General features: G+C 42.6%; 1 protein-coding gene across 6 annotated transcripts in view; it reads left to right on the top strand.

Annotated features, from left to right (window-relative positions):
* The window catches only part of rptor (regulatory associated protein of MTOR, complex 1), a 116054-nt gene that overhangs the window by 82721 nt on the left and 14820 nt on the right, over window positions 1–18513 (top strand). For 3 of the 6 annotated variants that reach the window (XM_028972734.1, XM_028972733.1, XM_028972739.1), the window contains 9 exons: window positions 2126–2244; window positions 6264–6367; window positions 7068–7284; window positions 7544–7654; window positions 12071–12176; window positions 13719–13833; window positions 15449–15573; window positions 15654–15755; window positions 16467–16514. In XM_028972734.1, the coding sequence (XP_028828567.1) occupies window positions 2126–2244; window positions 6264–6367; window positions 7068–7284; window positions 7544–7654; window positions 12071–12176; window positions 13719–13833; window positions 15449–15573; window positions 15654–15755; window positions 16467–16514 (1047 nt within the window). The remainder of the gene's footprint in view (window positions 1–2125; window positions 2245–6263; window positions 6368–7067; window positions 7285–7543; window positions 7655–12070; window positions 12177–13718; window positions 13834–15448; window positions 15574–15653; window positions 15756–16466; window positions 16515–18513) is intronic. The other 3 variants (XM_028972735.1, XM_028972736.1, XM_028972738.1) reach the window with 3 other exon arrangements.

Consider the following 18513-nt stretch of genomic DNA (forward strand, 5'->3'; position numbering starts at 1 on the left):
AATTGTTTATCCACCGCACCATCATCCACACATCACAGTGTTGAGAAGCAGAACTGGATGTGACTTGTTCTGTAGCTGGCAGTACCTCTTCTCTCTGCATTATTTTTTCTTATTTTAAATCAGCAATAAATTGTTCATTCATATTTGAGATGTTGCTGCTGAGGCAAGATGGCAGCTTCTCTGCCATCGTGGCGGAATATCACTGAGGTGAGGCAGGACATAATGATGGGATGAGCCCCTCTGTTCTCTGTAAGCATTATGGAGGCCGTATTGACATTTCATATTTCTGCCTCAGTCAGGCGTTGGCTCTCCTTCATCCTACATCAGTGCATTTCAGATGCTTTTAGATCTGAAAGCTGCTGATGACCAGAGATTTTATGTCTATTATTCCATATAAGATTAGCTTTCTCCTCAGAGCATTTGCCTTGAGGGTTCTTGTATGTTTCTTTCATAAATATAGACACACACACACACACACACACACACACACACACACACACACACACACAACAAAGTAAATGCAATCAATTTATAAACATTTAACACATTAAAATAAATTAACACTGTTGCATTTTCTGTTCACTTTCTGAGTGGGTTCTGACCAATGACCCATATAGGAAAAAAAAAATTTTTTTTAAGACTCATTTACATTGTCTGTCAATGGGCTTTGGCAGGCCTTACAGTTCACACGTCCCACACCTTCCAGGGTAAAGTGAGCATGCAGTAGGTGTCAGAGCAGGGTTGGTGTTCATTTGTCCAAGATAACAGTCCAATAGGTGTAACGGTGTAAACAGTCAGAAAGACAGTGCAACAACAGAAAAGTTAACTCATTAAAGTGATCAGAAAACCAAAGTAATTGTGAATTATTTGTAATTAATTAATTGCAAAGTGTGTGATTACATGAGCTAACTGCCCTTAACCACACACACAGTTTGTCAGTCAGTTGATGTCAATGAAAAACTGAGAAGAATATGTTAATAATTTTTATGTCTATTTATGATTGTGATAATATTTGCATGTTGCTTTGGCTTGTCATTTTCTGCAATTAGTAGTAAATAGTGATTATTTATTATAATGTGAGCCTTATGTAGCCCTGCTCGCCCCACTCTGTACATACTCATTGATGAGAGATGGAGGCGGAGCAGACCTGAATGCCAACAGGAGCCTTTTTCTGTCTCGTCTATCGAGGATCATGTTGTTCTCAGTCGCCGTGTGCTGGTTCTTAATGGAGCCACCGTGCACTGTGCTGGGATCATAAAAACTGGCCACAAGAATGCCTGTCATTCTTGGGCTTCTGCGGTTAGTGACAACCTTGACTCTGGCAAATGGAAATTGATGTTCAGCGTTAAAAAAAAAAAATATGTTGGAAACAGGGCAAAAGAATATTAATGGTGTATCTGAACGATGTCAAAGGGAGCATCAGGCAGCTATCAACCTGTTGGCCTCGGCGGACCAGCGTTGGGAACATAATGATCTGCTGCTCTTAATAATGATGCACAGCAGTGACCTTAGCGGCAGCATCCATCAGAGGATGAATGACTTGTCTACGCTGATTGCTGCAGCAGTTAATATCTCACTTTGTCCCATTGAAGCCATCACTGACATAAAATAAAAACTGTCCCATTGGCGGGAATGTGAGAGCGTAGATGCACTCAGCCTGATGCTTTTTATGTGTGTGTGTTTGAAATGCCCTGTCCTGTCTATGAACACTTTTGAATTGGCCCGACAATGTGAGAGTAAAATCCATGTTTTTATAAAAATCTCGTACATGAGCAGCTAGCTTCAATCATTTACCATCACTGTTTTTCTAAATTTCAGTCTTTAATTTGACAACTTTCAGTTTTCTTTTGGTTGAGGGTATTTATTAGTAATAGTAGAGAGAACATGTTAATAGTGCTAATGTGCATTTGTAATGATATTATGTGTTTGGTTCCATTTAACTTCAGCTTCCATTTAACTTCAGCTTCACTGATGTTTTGGCTTCTAAACAGTCCAGTTTTTCTGCCGTCTACTTTAGAATGTGGTTGGTTGGCTTCATTATCCTCATAAATTGTTTTGCTGTTCCATGTTCTGAGGGGCATTGTGGTTGCTTTTCAGACCTAATGTTGCATCTCTACCATTGCAGGGGTGTCCTTCAACAGCGTCTACACTCAGATCTGGAGGGTTCTCTTGCACCTGGCGGCTGACCCCTTCCCCGAGGTGTCTGACCTGGCCATGAAGGTCCTTAACAGCATCGCCTACAAGGTATGGAGAGCCCTGTGCTCATTATTCCAAAATAACGACGCATGCATGCAACTACTTGCATTCCAGAGTTGGCCAGATGATGTTAGCGTTGTGCAAATGCAATTAAATGGGTACGGCTCCCCGGGGGTCCTAAGTGTTGAGAAGAGGGGTCCATCGTACGTTAAGAAGACAATCACTGCAGCACCCAACCCCCAATCGTCTTATTTTATCTCTGCTGCTGACACCAACAGCCCAGCGGCCTCTTGCTTTAAGACTCCCCGTCGCACAGCGGGCCAATGAATCAGCGGCTGGGCGAGTGGCGCGAGGCGTCTCAGGAGCTCGATCTGTAGATGCTGCACTGCGCAGCACCATCCAGCTGCTGTCCCCCAACCACCAGTCCCACACCGCGGTGACTGTTTCTCGCTGACCGTTGTTGGAGCGGGTGCTGAATGGGCTGCTTTGGAAAAGCGTTGCTGTTAGTTTCTGGCTCCCAATGAAAGAAAATCCTCACATTTCGAGTGAGGCCAGTCCATGAGTTATTAAAGCAGAAAGTAAAATGGTTACCCTAGCGGGTAAGACCCATAATCGGAAGGTTCCGGGTTCAAATCCCATACCACTGAGGTGCCACTGAGCAAAGCACTGTCCCCACACACTGCTCCCCGGGCGCCTGTCACGACTGCCCACTGCTCACCAAATGCATAGGACAAATCACTGTGTGCTGTGCTTGCTGTGGTTTACACAGACTATCACTTCACTTCACTCAATCGATAAATTGACATTTATATAGTATTGGTATATGTGTCTTTGTATCTATATTTTTTCTTCCAAGTAAACCAAACCAACAATCAGATAAAATGACTTTAGACTTCGGATTTGTTGCCACAAAGTCTAGGCAGACATTTTACACCGAATGCCCTTAATGACACAACCCTCCCCATTTTCCCATCCTTGGGACCAACACTAAGAAACACGTGCGTCCCCAGTGGTTGCGTTGACTAAAAAGTACAGCAATATAAAAAAAATCGGTAGGGCAGGCCAAACTTCTTGATTCCGTGCTGCTTTGATCAGAATGCAGGTGCACTGGGAGAGTAAAGTGGAACTTGAGAGGACCCGAGGTCGGTCTGATCAGAAGAACTCTTTCTTGTTTTTCTTCCCAGGATGGTTCTGTGTTTTTGTCAGAGTTGCTCTTGTCCAGAGAACCACTCTTATGCCTTTGATTTTGGTCCCCAGCCTCCTACACCCAGCATTTGTGTACACCTCGACTAAACAGGCAGTGGTGAACCCATTTCTGGCTCATGCATGAACTCGACCAAGACATCATTTTCATTTAGAGAAGTACTCCAAAATGGGTTTAAAGTGAAAGTGATTGTTTTTGTCATTGTAACACAGCACAGCAAACAATGACACAACAAAATGTGTCCTTTGGTTTGTGATTTGAAGCCACAGCCCTTCGGTTACTTACATGTTAGGCCACCACTGCTTTTCTGTTGGGACGCTTAAGGTTTTTTTTTTTTTTTTCGTCCAGTTTTTTTTATTGCTAAAGGTTCAAACATTTTAATATCACTAGGGACATGAACATCTAATATATGTATTAGAATTACTAATGTCTTGGTGACATAAAATCTACTACCTATTCTGATTGGATGGCTTTTGGAAATTTTTGTACCCAAGTTTGAGCCAAGAAAACGTTACCCAGAAGCAACGTGCTATAAATGTGTTTCACATAGTTTAGTAGTTCAGTCGGTTTTTGGTAATCAGGCGAGCATTTCCACTTGAAAATGAGAATATGTTTATGGCTCTTCTGCTCCCCGAGACTCTTCTGTCATTATGTGGCATGGTACAGCTTTCTTCCTGCCAGCTAATAGACAGATAAATAAAGAAAATCATGAAGCAAGAGCTAGAGGTGCATTATTTAAAGACTGCATCAGGGCAGGCTGTAAAACCAGACAGCGACACAAAGCATTTCTACAGCTTCCTGAATAAAACATGGCTCCTTCTGTAATATAGATAGTGTATATACACCAATCAGCATTAAAAACATTAAAACCACTGACTGGAGAAGTAAATAACACAAATGATACCTGGATAGTGGTATCAGTCAGGGGACTGAGTCAGAGCATCTGGGTTGAGAAGATGGACAGGATGTTCTGCTGGAAGAACTTGGTCTCCTGCATTCATGTGGATGTGATATTTCCACCCTTCGTGAAAGTGGGGTTCCCTGGAGACAGTGTCCTGTGGCTGAAATGTTCCTCAACAACATGAGTTCATGGTGGTTTGTGATTTTCCAAATTCTTCTCTTGGTATGAGATCTCATAAGATATCTTCGGCTCTCTTGTCCATCACTCAGTAGGTCAACACAGTCTTATTGTGGCATGTGTGTGTTGCCTTTTGATTGATTAAGGTAGTATAATTCATTATTTAAAGTGAAATGCATGATACCTTGCAGCCAGTAGCTTCACTTGACAATTACTTCACTTAAAGCATAGCAAGCTGTGACACAATGAAATGTGTCCTCTGCTTTTAACCATCACCCTTGGTGAGCAGCGGGAGGCCATGACAGGCGCCCGGGGAGCAGTGTGTGGGGACGGCGCTTTGCTCAGTTGCTCCTTGGCGGATCGGGACTTGAGCCGGCAACTTTCCGATTAAAGGGGCGCTTCCTTAACCGCTAGGCCACTGGCCCAATCTTCTACCTCGGCTCAAAAATGCGGAATCGCCTCAAGGTCAGCAGAGTGCAACTCAGCCAGCTGTGAAGTCCGGCCCATCTATTTTACATCAGGAACGCGAGGGTAAAATATTCACTTCAAGCGACGGCTGCCTTCATTTACTCTTCCGCCCATCATTATTTCACGAGGCTTTCATGTTTCAGGTTTGCATTAGCAGCCTTGGAGCAACGTGGCCTGAGTTGTGGGGTTGTCTGTTGCTCAGAGCGTCGTTCCTCAAATGTTGCACCGCTTTCAAATTCCGGTGTGTGTGTGTGTGTGTGTGTGTGTGCGTGTGTGCGTGCGTGTTCACAAGATTTTGTCAGCATCTGTCTAATTGGTGTATGAAAGTGTGAAATGTTGGCCTCTGGTCTGCACAAAATGAACAGTGAATATCCTGGAAAAAAGACCCTCAGGAAAGATCAGGATAAATTTGTGGTTTTCATGCAGGAGGTAAACACAGCACTACACCTTAACCAGTTTGAAAGTAGTGACCAGAGTGATGTGTGGATGGTGTGGTCTCCTGTCTTGTCATTTGACTTCACACCCATTCCAAATCTTCATTTATTCCAATAGCACAAAAAACTTTTGTACAAGAAAGACGTGTTTATGAAAGAAATTTTAAATTATACAAAGTCTGTACGAACCAGTAGCACTAAGAATAGTTAATAAAACATGCTAAACATGGAAATATAAACCTCAATGATTTAATCGGACATAAGATCAGTTTAAAGCAAGATTATGGAGATGCTGCACTCCTGATGTCTCTATTATATTATATAATATTACCCCACATTTTAAAACCTGACTTCTGTCTTCAGTCCGTCAGCTCTTGAACTTCTCCCCTCTTCTTGTTGTCCATTGTGCTGCAGAACAATGTGTTCTGGAACATATTTCTGAATTTTTTTTTCAATTTGTCTATTGCTGTGCAATAACGCCTTTCATGCGCTTCTCAGCCTAATTAAGTTTTCTTTTTTTTTTTATTTGATGCCTGAAGTATGGAGAGACACGACCAGCACATAATAAATGTCAATTCTTTGCCTTTTTTCAGCCCGTCTTTTTGTTTTGGTTTTTAATGAACTGTTGGGATGCAGACAGCATCAATTAACATCACTCTGAGATCCAGGGAAAAAACCTGGAGCGCTGCACATCCTTCGCCTGCAGTATTAACATAGGAATTGAATCAGTGCTGCAGTCCAGATGGAGAAAGGAGAGGAACCGTTGATTAGAGTTTCTACGTCTCCGTCGTTCTCTGTAAACGAGTCCAGACGCGTCTGGTTCTAGTCCTTGTGGAGATCAGCAGTGTATTCCTGGTTCCTGACCCCGCCCACTTGTATCTAGGCTGCGATGAACACCAGGTCCCCCAGGATGCTGGACTCGGGGTCCCTCACCCAGTCTGCCCCAGCCAGTCCCACCAGCAAGGGCACACACATCCATCAGGCGGGGTGAGTGGCATTTTGCAGCGCACACAGTCTTAACGCGTTAACATGCATGCATCCCACCCAAAACTAATTCTAATTACAGGTATTTATTAGGTGCTGTCAGCATGTTAATGACGCTGAAGCTACAAACCAGTAGCTGATTAGTGTTGTGCATTATTAATGGTAACTTATTTATACATAAATACTTGTGAATGCAGAGCAAACACACAAGTTTTTCCTCCAGAGGCCTCAATGGTGACATTCAATTCCACTGCATCTTTATTAATGCCATTAGCACGTTACTTCTGTTAACAAAGCAATGCATTAGCAGCAATGTATTAGCTTGGAGCACTGATACATAAATATTCATGCATAAAGGACAAGCACGGTTGCGAGGAGAAAGTTAGTGCATTACATTGCATCGTCAGCTCCTTATTGCTGAGAATTAATGTTTTCAGGAAGGATGTAAATGCTTGCACTGTTACAGTTTAAATTGCTAATCTACAAATTTCTTACACGGTAGCAATGCTAATGGTTTAAAGGCACAAGTTCAGAAATGTCTTGCAATCATTATTTACATTCGATTTTTAGGGGGAGCTTTAAGTGTGGACAACCTCTGCTTTTGTAACAAAGTAGTGCTTGTGATTCCTGTGATTTTATTGGTTGGTGTAGTCAGTGAGTAGCATGTGGCTGCCAGACATTCACTCTGCCATGCGTGTTGTAGTGCGCCCCACAGATCCAAACGCTGTTCATCTCCTTCCAGCGGCTCCCCGCCCATGCCCAGTGCCAGCAGCTCCAGCCTAACGAACGAGGTGCCCAAGCCTCCTGCCCGTGACCTGCCACCCGCCCGGCCCCCGTACACCCCCACGCAGGGCGGGCAGGCGCCCCACTCGCACCAGTTCACACGAACGCGCAAGATGTTCGACAAAGGACCGGACCAGGTGCGGCCGCTCTCCAGCACCACAGAAGCAGGGCTCGCTTTCAAGTGACTGATGTGCTATGCAGATCATTACTCAGAACGCTCACTGCTCATAAAATGTATCATGGGAACTGTTTGGCTTCCATAAGAAATGTGTTTACATAGCCTGGGTTTTATTACAGCGTATAAATGTCACTCAGATTGTGTTTAAATATTTAGCGTTTGTTGCCACCACGCTAATGAATGCCTGACTGTCTACCTGTCGCACCATTTTCCAACAGACGGCTGAGGATGGGGACGAGCCGGTCGGCCACCGGAACTTCATCAATGCTGCCGTGCAGACGGGTCTGTGTGACTGGAGTGCCAAGTATTTCGCCCAGCCAGTAATGAAGGTGTAGTACGATCCATTTTACAGAGGGTATTCATATATAATTAAGGGTGTATAGTAGCCTAGTGGGTAATACACTCGCTTAGTCCCAGGTTCAAACCCCACATACTACCACTGAGCAAGATTCTTAAACCCTGAGTGTCTCAAGGGGGACCGTCCCTTCGCTACTGATTGTAAGGCGCTCTGGATAAGGCAGGTCTGATAAATGGCAGAAATGTAAAAAAAAAAAAGTATTGTCAACCATAATCTGAATAGTTTTTAATAGTTGCCAATGGGACATAGTGAGAGTCCTCCGGTTTTAATGAATAGGATAACATGAATTCAAGTAATTTCCAGGTTTGGTTAAAGAAACCTGCAAAAATGACTTTAAATGACACTCAAGTCCCATCTTGTCTGGAGCCAACAGCACCAAATCCAGCAAAACTAAACTTAGAAATACTAATGCTTCACTGCATTTGAATTTCACATAAACATCACAAAAATGGCGATGTGAAGCTAGTCTGCACAGGATTTCTTAACGGGTCTTTGCATCATAGTCTCTGCAGGAGTTATGGCCCAAAATGCCTGATGTGTTTATATATTTAATCCAACCATCATCTGTACTGTGAATATAAACGTTTTCATTACACTTTTGTTCTAGTTGCACGTAATTTAGGGTTGCATGAAATTTGTGTTACTTATGAAATCATGCAAAAAAAAAATAAAATTTATCAGACCTCTCAACCATAAGGAAAAAAAATGTCATTATCGGCTCCTGTAATTGCCGGCCCAATGAAAACGTGACTGCAGCAGCTTGTTACCCAGCTAGCGCGTCATAAACCTGTCACAGCGTGAAGAAACTCTATCCTGTTGATTTTCCCATTTTCCTGTCACCAGGACGTTCTACGCCTCTAAATAAACCTGCTGAAGATCCTGTGACTCTTCGATTTTTCCACCCTCAGTTCTCACAGCAATAAGGCATCAGTTTTGATTTGATGTGACCACTGGCATCGACACGAGACATGTCCCGAACTTGCGTCAAAATGCAAAATGAACCTGTCTGGTTCACCTTAATGTCCATCAGTTCCCAATGATCTATGAGTCATATGCTGTTGAAGGATTATTGCTAAAAAAAAAACAACCTCTATGTCTCTGGTCAGAACATCTGATTTAGAAAAACTCTTAACTTTAGTTAATAACTGGCTAAAAATGAATGTAGGCTTTTCCAAATGCTTAGAGGACGATCATAGGGCAATTTTATTAAGTTACTGTTTCGCCATATTGAACACCTTGTTCACAGTTTTTTGCTGGTCACCGTAATTCCATAAGTGGTTCTCTGCTCTATACCAGTAGTGCCGGGTCCTTGGTTGCCCTCAATTTGGCTTGTTTAGACATGGTAAATTAGGTTGAAATGTTCTTCCACATCTCCAGTGCTTGGATGGTTTGGACTGTGCCACAAAGCTGTTTGTTTGATGCTAAGCAGTCAATTGTTTACAAGTTGACTTCCCCTCCGCGGTCAGCGTCATGTTTTTTGGGCACAAAGGTGGCAATTTCACACTTTTAAGAACCCCTAGATGCTTGTCGAGGTTTGGAAGCTGTCCACCAGCTCTTCTTACCTGCACTGAGAGGAGCAGAGCTGAGATCTGTGTCAGCTCAACTTCTTGCGCTTGACTGAATCTGCCAAACTTCAGACAGGAGGTGGAGTCCTCAGCGCTCGTACAGCACCAGGCAGAGATGCTGCGTTGCAGGATTTTGAGTGCTGCTATAAACTTCTGCCTTAATATCCAACCCTCTGCTCACTCCAGCGTGCACTTAGGTTATTATATCCCTGTGTCAGCTGTGTGTGTGTGTGTGTGTGTGTGTGTTTTGTTTTCCTATATTAGCAAGTTTCACATGTCCTCGCACTGAGAGGAACATCTAAACCCATTTATGTCCCCATAAAACAGACATTTTCTGGCCCCATTAGGGAGCTTATTTATGAACAATTTATTGTCAAATCAAGAGACAGATTCTTGTTGTTGTTAAAATTTTGGGTTTAGGATTAAATGCATTTTTAAACATTCTAATTTCCACACTAGTACTTCCATTTTTATAATACATATTTCACAATTGTATTACACTCTTCTACAAAAAAACATGTTCTATCTGACATGTTCAAATTTACTCTCAAGTGAAAGTGATTGTTTTTGTCATTGTGATACATAGCATAGCACAGCACACAGTGACAACGAAATGTGTCCTCTACATTTATCCCTGCATCACCCTTAGTGAGCAGTGGGCAGCCATGAAAGGCGGGGAGAGGTGTGGGGACAGAACCTTGATCAAGAGGACCTCAGTGGCACCTTAGCAGTTCAGGATTTGAACCCACACACTTTCAGTTATGAGTCCGTTTCCTTACCTGCTAGTCCACCACTGCCCCACTACCACTTGCTGACATCTAGGAAAACAGGAAATATATGTGAAATGAACCCCAATAGGTATTAGGAAAGGCCTGTTAGAATACCAAAATATACTTGTTACGCTAGGTCCCCACAATCATTTTGTGTATTCAGTATGGAGACGCTCTTCCGCTGCGCTTTTGACTGCATGCAACAATTCAAAATAAGAGTTCCAAATGGAAAGACAGGGAATGATTTAATATGCATTACAGTTTATTGTTAGGGTACCATCAAAAACGTAGCGAGTGGGGGTGAAATGTTTACTTCATCCTTGGTGGGGTGTAACAGAAAATAATTGAGAAGCTCTGCACTAGATACTCATAGCTATGTAGAAATAAAATGACCAGTGTTCACTCTGCATGCTGGTCAAATGTGGTTCTGTGTTGTGAGCCATCAGGAAATTTGTTCATGGCTACAGTATTGGGAAATGTATCAGGCACCTGAAAAACTAATTGTGAATTGAGGGACACAATAGAGTGTCTCCTTTGTCTGGTAAACCCACAGCACCCACTATTTCCATTCAGTTTCATTTTGAATGCTCCTCTTCTCAAGGGTCAAGCACAGAGGGGGAAATAACCCTAGTGTCAGAATAAACTAACCTGCATCGCAAGGAAATGTGGAAGATTTTGTTCTTGACGTTACTCAACATGTCCGCTTTATTTCCTTCCTTCACTTCCTTCAGGGCTCTCTCTCTATCTCTTACGAGGTCAGACTTCTGTGCTTGATCTCTGTGCAACTGTGCAGATTTACCATTTTACCCTGGAAGGGGTGAGAGCGGCACCAATAGAGTCTTTCAAGGATCCTGCTGTTATTACCGTGCACCGCCAGTAATGTTAATGTTAAACCAACGTCAGCAGACAGGTCCAGAGATGTCCGTCAGTGCCGTCATTCTTATATTATACATGAACAGCATTACACACCTGCTATGCTTATTTCAGGTTCTTGTCAAACGCAAACTGCTTTTTTTTTTTTTTTTTCTCTCGGTTGTGACCAAATAGGAATGTATATTGGAATGACTCAACAACAGTGTATTTGTACATTTTTAATATTACATCTTAACCTGTGTTTCCATCTGTAGCTTCAGATTATTTTAAATGCTTACACAATCACTATTATCTCATTCCAGATGTACAGTGCCACTTCTACTCCTCATATCTAAGTCAAGGGTATTGAGAAATATAATGTGCCTAAATTATGAAAGGAGGTGTGGACCAGAGCTACTTTGACTGATAAAATCCACTTAAACTCTACACAAGAACAGTACACCTATGTGAGCTATGCCTCACCAAAAAGGTCTTTCAGGGGATCTACGACCAGGAATTGTTGATTTACATAAAACTGGAAAGTCTTTCTAGTAATTTCACCAGTCTATAATCTACAAATGGAGACACTTTGGGACTGTGGTTACTCTATCAAGAAGACGTCTACCAAGAAGTCCAGTCAAAATGACTCCAAGAGCACAATGAAAACTCATCAGTGAGGGAATGGAACGGGAGATCATTAGAACTGGCTAACATCTGTGGTTAGGATTCTACGGTACATAACACATTGAACAAGCACGGTGTCTTAATAAAAAGAACATCGCTGCATACCTGAAGCTTGTGTAAGGGCAATTTGACTCGCCACACCTGCAATGGCTAAATGTTTTGTAGCCTGATGAGACTATTTGGGAAGAACACACAGCACTACACCTGGTGTAAAAAGCCTGCTTATTTCAGACACATTATTTTGGTCATCTAACCCTTGACTTAGATGAACAACTGATCACATGTTTGTTTAGTTAGTAGGGACAGTCCTGCTGGAGACACTCGGGGTTGAGAAAAGACTGGTGACGGTCTGATTTTTGTTATATATTAGAAAGATATAGATTTATATATTAGAAAAAAAAAACTACTGTGTGTTCCTGATATTGTAGATTAGGTTCTGGTTCAGAATGTAAAAACTGTTATTTAAAGGTGCCTTCACATTTATAATTGACATTTACTTCTTTCCCAATGTGGCAGATGCCGGAGGAGCACGATGTAGAGAGTCAGGTGCGAAAGGAGCGCGAGTGGCGTTTCCTGCGAAATGCACGAGTGCGGAGACAGAGCCAGCGCATCGTTCAGAAAGGCAAGGAACCCCATTTCAGCCGGGGATTTCTTTTACGGCTCTTTTCATTTTCGGGGGGTTGGTATCAAAGTTTCTTTGAAGCCCCGTCTCCGGATGTTTATTCCTTCTGCTGACGCACATGCCGTGCATGCTGGGAGTTGTGAGGGGTAGGGGGGGTTGAGTCACTGGTTCTAAACATCCAGCTGGGCTGTATGCTCTCCTTCTCTACACCCAGTCTGGCCCTCTGAAGTGAGCGTGGCCTCAAACGGAATGGCTAACATGGCTGAGTCACACCACGCGCCAGATCCCGTAAGGCTGACGTGATGGCGCTTTCTTTCACCTTCTGAAGTTCCCTCTTCAGATGGGCCTTCCAAAAAAAAAAAAAACGCTGGACGAGGTTGGCCTCATTCAGTCGATGGAGAGATAAAGAAAGCAGCTTTATGAGGACGAGGGGCTCTCCCTGCGTCACGCGGCATCAGTCATTCCGACATTTTGAAGCCCCGCCACCTCGTTCGAGCCTGAGCGACTCTTTTCTATTGGCTTTTGCTTTTGTGCTTTCAGGCGTCTGATTGTGAATCTGTTGTGGTCAGGGTAACTACGGTTTGATCAACAGGCTTTCTGAATTAGTACTGACTGCCCAGACACGTTCTGAAGAGTCAACGTTAGGATAATACTAGCCCAGTGGGTTACAGGAAACCAGGAGATCCAGGTTCAAATCCCACTTACTACCATTGTGTCCCTGAGCAAGACACTTAACCCTGAGTGTCTCCAGGGGGGACTGTTCCTGTACCTGATTGTAAGTCAGGTTATAAGGGCGTCTGATAAATGCCGTAAATGTAAATAATATGCTCAAGGACCCATCAGATCGAAACTGAGGATGGTGCTGGGAAAATCAGTCTTTATTCGTACAGTGCACAAAATGGATGCACCTAATCTGTGGGGGTTTTTGGAGACTAACATGAAGCCATTTTGAAAAATCCAATGCAAGAATGCCATGGGGCAGTGGTGTCCTAGCGGTTAAGGAAGTGTCCCCGTAATCAGAAGGTTGCCGTCCGAATTCCGATTCCGCCAAGGTGTCGCTGATCAAATCACCGTCCCCACACACTGCTCCCCAGGTGCCAATCTGTTGACTAGTAATGTCTCACATTAGAACAGAGCTCAAAGCCCCTAGTGAGCCAGACTGGCAAATTCGCGATTGGCAAATAAATAAATAATAATAACTGGAAGAAACGTTGAAAGGAATCAAGACTCCAAAAGGCGACACCATCCTCTTCTGGACACTGGATGGCACTAGGCTGCTAATGTTATGGTTATTGTCAGTACATTTTTATGTTATGATGCAGAGGAGCCGAGTTTGGTTAGTAATCTGTCATTGAAGTGGATTCACTCAGTATAACATAGTTCACAGGGACACACCCACAGACGTTTTAACCCAAGCTCTACACATGACGATTAACAGGAGAATTCTGGGAGGCCAAAGATTTTCCATGAAATGTTCTAAAATGTATAATATTTTAAATGTGTCATGCATGCACATTTAATGCTTTCCTCATCCAATTCTAGGCGTGACTCGTTTGGATGACCAGATCTTCATCAACAGGAACCCTGGCGTCCCGTCCGTAGTCAAATTCCACCCTTTCAATCCCTGCATTGCAGTGGCCGATAAAGACAGTATATGGTGAGTACTGCCCAACACGATCACACATCACCACAATGCAGATGTTACCAACTAAACCTCAAAAAAATGTACGCACTTCGATTCTGGCCTGCAAAATACCTCTGCGACTCCCTCCAATGATATCCACTGATATCACAAATGAGCACTCCACCTCATGTTTGATTGCTCATTTTGTAAGAAAATTACTGCATTTTCTTTATTTCCCTGGTTCCACTGTGCAATGGCACCTCTTAGAATTAGAAGAAAAGAAAAAAGAAAAAAAAACGCCAATTTGCTGCCAATAAAATCTGCCCTGAGTGGAAGAACTGACACAAAACTATTACAGAAGTCAGGAGTTCATGTCATGGCTGCCCACTGCTCACTAAGGGTGATGGGTTAAATGCAGAGGACAAATTTCACTGTGTGCACCATGTGCTGAGGACAATCACTTCACTTTAAACTTTAGTCATTGGTTAGCTGCATGAACCGACCTCTGCTACTGCAGTAGCCCTTCAGGAACTTCCTTCAGGATGCTGAGGAGCTGCACTCCATGTGCTGATGCTCATTTGTGTGATGGGTGACCTAATTATAGAAAGTGGTACAACCACAAGTAAGTCAGTGGCACAGATACCTGCTGACTATCTCAGCTCGCTGTCAATCACCCAGTGACGTCTGGCTGGAAACTGATGTGACAGTTTCACCCATTGGGAGACTGTCAAGTCAAAAATCCTCGTCTTCACACAGGCATGTCTGCTGGGTGAGGTAAGGGTGTGCATTCATTAAAGGTCAGATTGTGATTCAGATTCTATCATGTTGCCCAACGTTTTTCTGTTTTTATTATTTCATCTGTGCACAAGCCGCTGTCATTCAGTCGACACTCAGCCCTTTGAGACGTTAAAAAGTTTAATACACACAAGGAAAAGTTGCCAAAAAGTACATATTAAGAAAGAATGGCTCACTGAAACACATTTTCTTCAATCAAATAAAAGAGAAGGGCTTTTGTAGCTAATTTTGGGTGGAAAAAGTAGTTCCATAAGAAAAGGAAAGTGGTAGGAGAACAAACAGAGCTCTACAGGTAGACGTGTGGGGCTGCTGACCTGTCTCCACCACCAATAGATCAGTGAAAGAAGGTGGCCGTGTCTGATGAATCACCTTTTAAATCATGTGCCTCGCAAAGGCCCCAGGATTCGTTATGGGAAGAAGATAAACTGTGCTGGACCATGTTACACTGGGCAACTTCAGCTTCTGCATTCGTGTGGTTGTTTCTTTGATGTACAACCCACCTTAGTCCCTGGTTGCAGGAAATCTGCTTTTATAAAAAAGTATTTTCTGGTTCGATTTTTTTTATGTATTTATTTTTCATCAAAGTGCTATAATGCATCAAGCATTATTGCATTAAAATCTGTTAATGCACATTGTGTTAATGCACAAGCATTATTGCATTAAAATGTGTTAATGCACAAAACCAATAAATTTTTTTTTTAGCCTCTTATCCTAAAGTAACATTTTAATTATATAATTCCAGGTAACTTCAATTCATTCAATCATATGTTAGAAGTAAATTCCTAAGTAATAGCACTATAAACACATGAAATTGTGGAGATTTTAATGAAAGTGTGGTTTAATTGGATTGCAGCTTTTGGGACTGGGAGAAAGGAGACCGGTTGGATTACTTCTACAACGGCAACCCTCGCTACACCCGCATCACCGCCATGGAGTACCTGAACGGCCATGACTGCTCGCTTCTGCTCACCGCCACCGGTCAGTCCACCCGTCAGCCACTTTTCAGTGAGTGAAGGATGCCTGTCTGTCCTGCTTTAACCCGGTTCTTCCTGTCTCAGACGACGGGGCCCTGCGGATCTGGAAGAACTTCGCGGACCAGAGGAACCCAGAGATGGTAACGGCGTGGCAGGGACTGTCGGATATGCTGCCCACCACGCGAGGTGAGTTTTAAAGCTTCGCAATTATGTAGCGATATAAAGAGGGTAATGATGCCATTAATTTTTTTAAAAGCATTCAGCTTCTCCATAAACCTTCATGCATCTTCCCAAACAGTCACCACTGACAGGTCTTAGACAAATTCATCTGTAATTCATTGTTCTTGCCATTTGGACGTTACGCAAACATGAAGATTGCGGTAATATTTCAAGATGGTGCCAATGCAAGTTGCATGCCAATATTGCAAGGTACAGTAGAAAGCGTTTACTGTCCCAAACGTTCTGCCTTTGGTCATGGGTTTGGCTGCAGACCCTCCTGGAGATGGTTGAAGAACACACACTGATCTCTGTTCAGAAGTTCAGATCAGCTGGGGAGGCGATTTCATGTTCTTCATTTCGGGCTAACTGATTATCCAGTTAGAATGTCCCTTACATGGTCTCCTATTGGACAACCTTCTGGCTTTCTTTCTCTCTTTGTCTTTGAATTATCTGCAACTTCAGGGGTTCTAGTGGGGGCTATTTTGGGGTGGAGATTTCTGAGCTTCAACCTGGGACAGCCTGGCGGGTCTTGGTCTCACTTTAACCCTGCTGTGTACTCTATTTATATGTGTGCACATAACCTGTTATGCTAATGCAGTGGTGCCCTACCTGGCTTATGTACTGACCATGCCCTTGGCTGTGCTCCTCCCCTCACCCCATATGCTCCTCCTCTCGCAGGTCTTGCCCGTCGTGTCTCAATCTATCTTGACAGAAGTAAACAAGGAGGTGAGTCTTTCTCTCTTTTCTTTTCTTCCTGTTTTTGGGATTTGTGCTTCATCTAGTCCAGCTTTTGAACCTTCTCTCCACCTGTACCTCGCCTAAACCAGCTTTTATCCTGTTCTGCCACTATCAGACCATTGTATGTACGTCTGTGTGTATGTACGCATATGTTAAAGTATATGAGTAAAAACTAAGGGGGAAAATGTAAATGAACACGCTTTGCAAATACATGTGTGCATTTGAGTTCAGTAAACAAAACCCAGCTGCATTAAAGGTGTTCATTTATTTAAAATGAATCCAAGCGATGAACACGTTGATTATGTCAACCCTAGTAAACTCTTTCTACAAGCAAAATATTCAGGTCACACTACACCACGTTTCAAACTATATTTTTCTCTGATTTTACAAATTAGTGGATATAAATGACAGTCAGCATAAGTCATCAACCATTAGTTGAGTATAATTTGAATATTACTGAACAAACTTGTCAATATTAACACTGTTTTTTCACAAATAAAAAACTTTTAAATGCACTGTTCCAAATTATTTTCCACACTTGTCCAAGACATTTGAACTATTTCATGCTTGGGAATGGCCACATTATGGCTGGTAGGCCGCAATAAACCTTGGCAGTCTCCGGACCCGGAATCCCGCCTCCAATGGATGTCAACGAGAGCCTTCTGCTGAACATGAAGCGGATGATGGATGAAATGTGACAAATTCAACTCCATTGTCTCAAAGGCGGAGAAAAGAGAGAGCTCGGCAGCTCTTGAGCCTTTGGAACCCTCGAGTGATAAGCTAATGACCATGACAATCAACTTGGGGATCTTAAGGCTAACGTTAGCACACTAACTGTCCTGGTCGATACGCTTTTCAAGAAATGCAAGCATCTTGAGGCGCGTTCCAGATCGAATAATATGCGGCTTGTGGGTCTACTTGAGGGCGTGGAGGGTCCTCGTCCCACCGAATTTATGACCTACTTTCTACACGATCTCCATGAACACAACGACAAATCCATACTGGATCATACACTACGCCCCAGACCTATGGACATTGGAGTCCAGAACCAAATCCTTCGCAGAGCCAGAGATGCTTCTCTTCTTTACAAGGGCAGCAAGATTTGTCCCTTGTCCACCCTACCTCGACCACACTACCCATCCCTTTGCCCAGTGGATAGATTAATACCTTCGATGAAGTTTGTTGAGAAAACTGTGAAAAGTTTCAGTCTTAACAGTTAGCGTTTGCTGCTACCATTATATCTCAGGTGCTTTTATTTCTATCTACTTTGGGTGTTTAACCTGAATACCGCGAATGTCTGTCATACAATCATGATACGTTTTATAATTTAGAGGCCGTAGTTTACTCTTGGTTTTATTTACATATATTCACAATACTGTGCAATTTTATGTCATTAAATGTCACTTTCTGTTGAGAACATTAAGATGTGTGTGCGTGTTAGTGCCACTAAAAGTTTTAGTTTTTAGTTTTGTTTTAATTAAGGGATTCAATAATCCTATAAAGCACATTTTCTTCATAATCTTACAAATATATATTTTTTTAACATGGAACTCATCTTAAAACCACAGGTCATCTAACATTAAGAAAAGTTGGGTTAGCATAGTTTATCACGCTGTTTCTGATTTTGATACATTCTATTAAAATATGCACATTCCGTCTATTGATCAGATTGAAGTTCTGTCATCGTTACAAGGTGGGAAATGTCCAGGCTCAGATGCCTACCCATGTTCTATAAGAAATTTTGGCATAAGCTAGCACCATTATCATTATAAATGTACAATGAATCCTTCAGTTTGGTCGCCTTCCCCATACTCTTACTCCCTTGCCTGATGAACATTGATTCTAAGATCATATCAAAGCTGTTGGCGTTATAATTAGTTTCCTTCATCCCTTGTATTTTTGGACCAGTCGTTGATGTTAGTTTTACATAATATATTTTGTAGAGGCAGTAATATCGCTTGATGCTGTGAGAGCTTTTGATAGTGGA

The sequence above is a fragment of the Denticeps clupeoides genome, chromosome 3, assembly GCF_900700375.1.
Source record: "Denticeps clupeoides chromosome 3, fDenClu1.1, whole genome shotgun sequence".
Taxonomy (NCBI): Eukaryota; Metazoa; Chordata; class Actinopteri; order Clupeiformes; family Denticipitidae; genus Denticeps; species Denticeps clupeoides.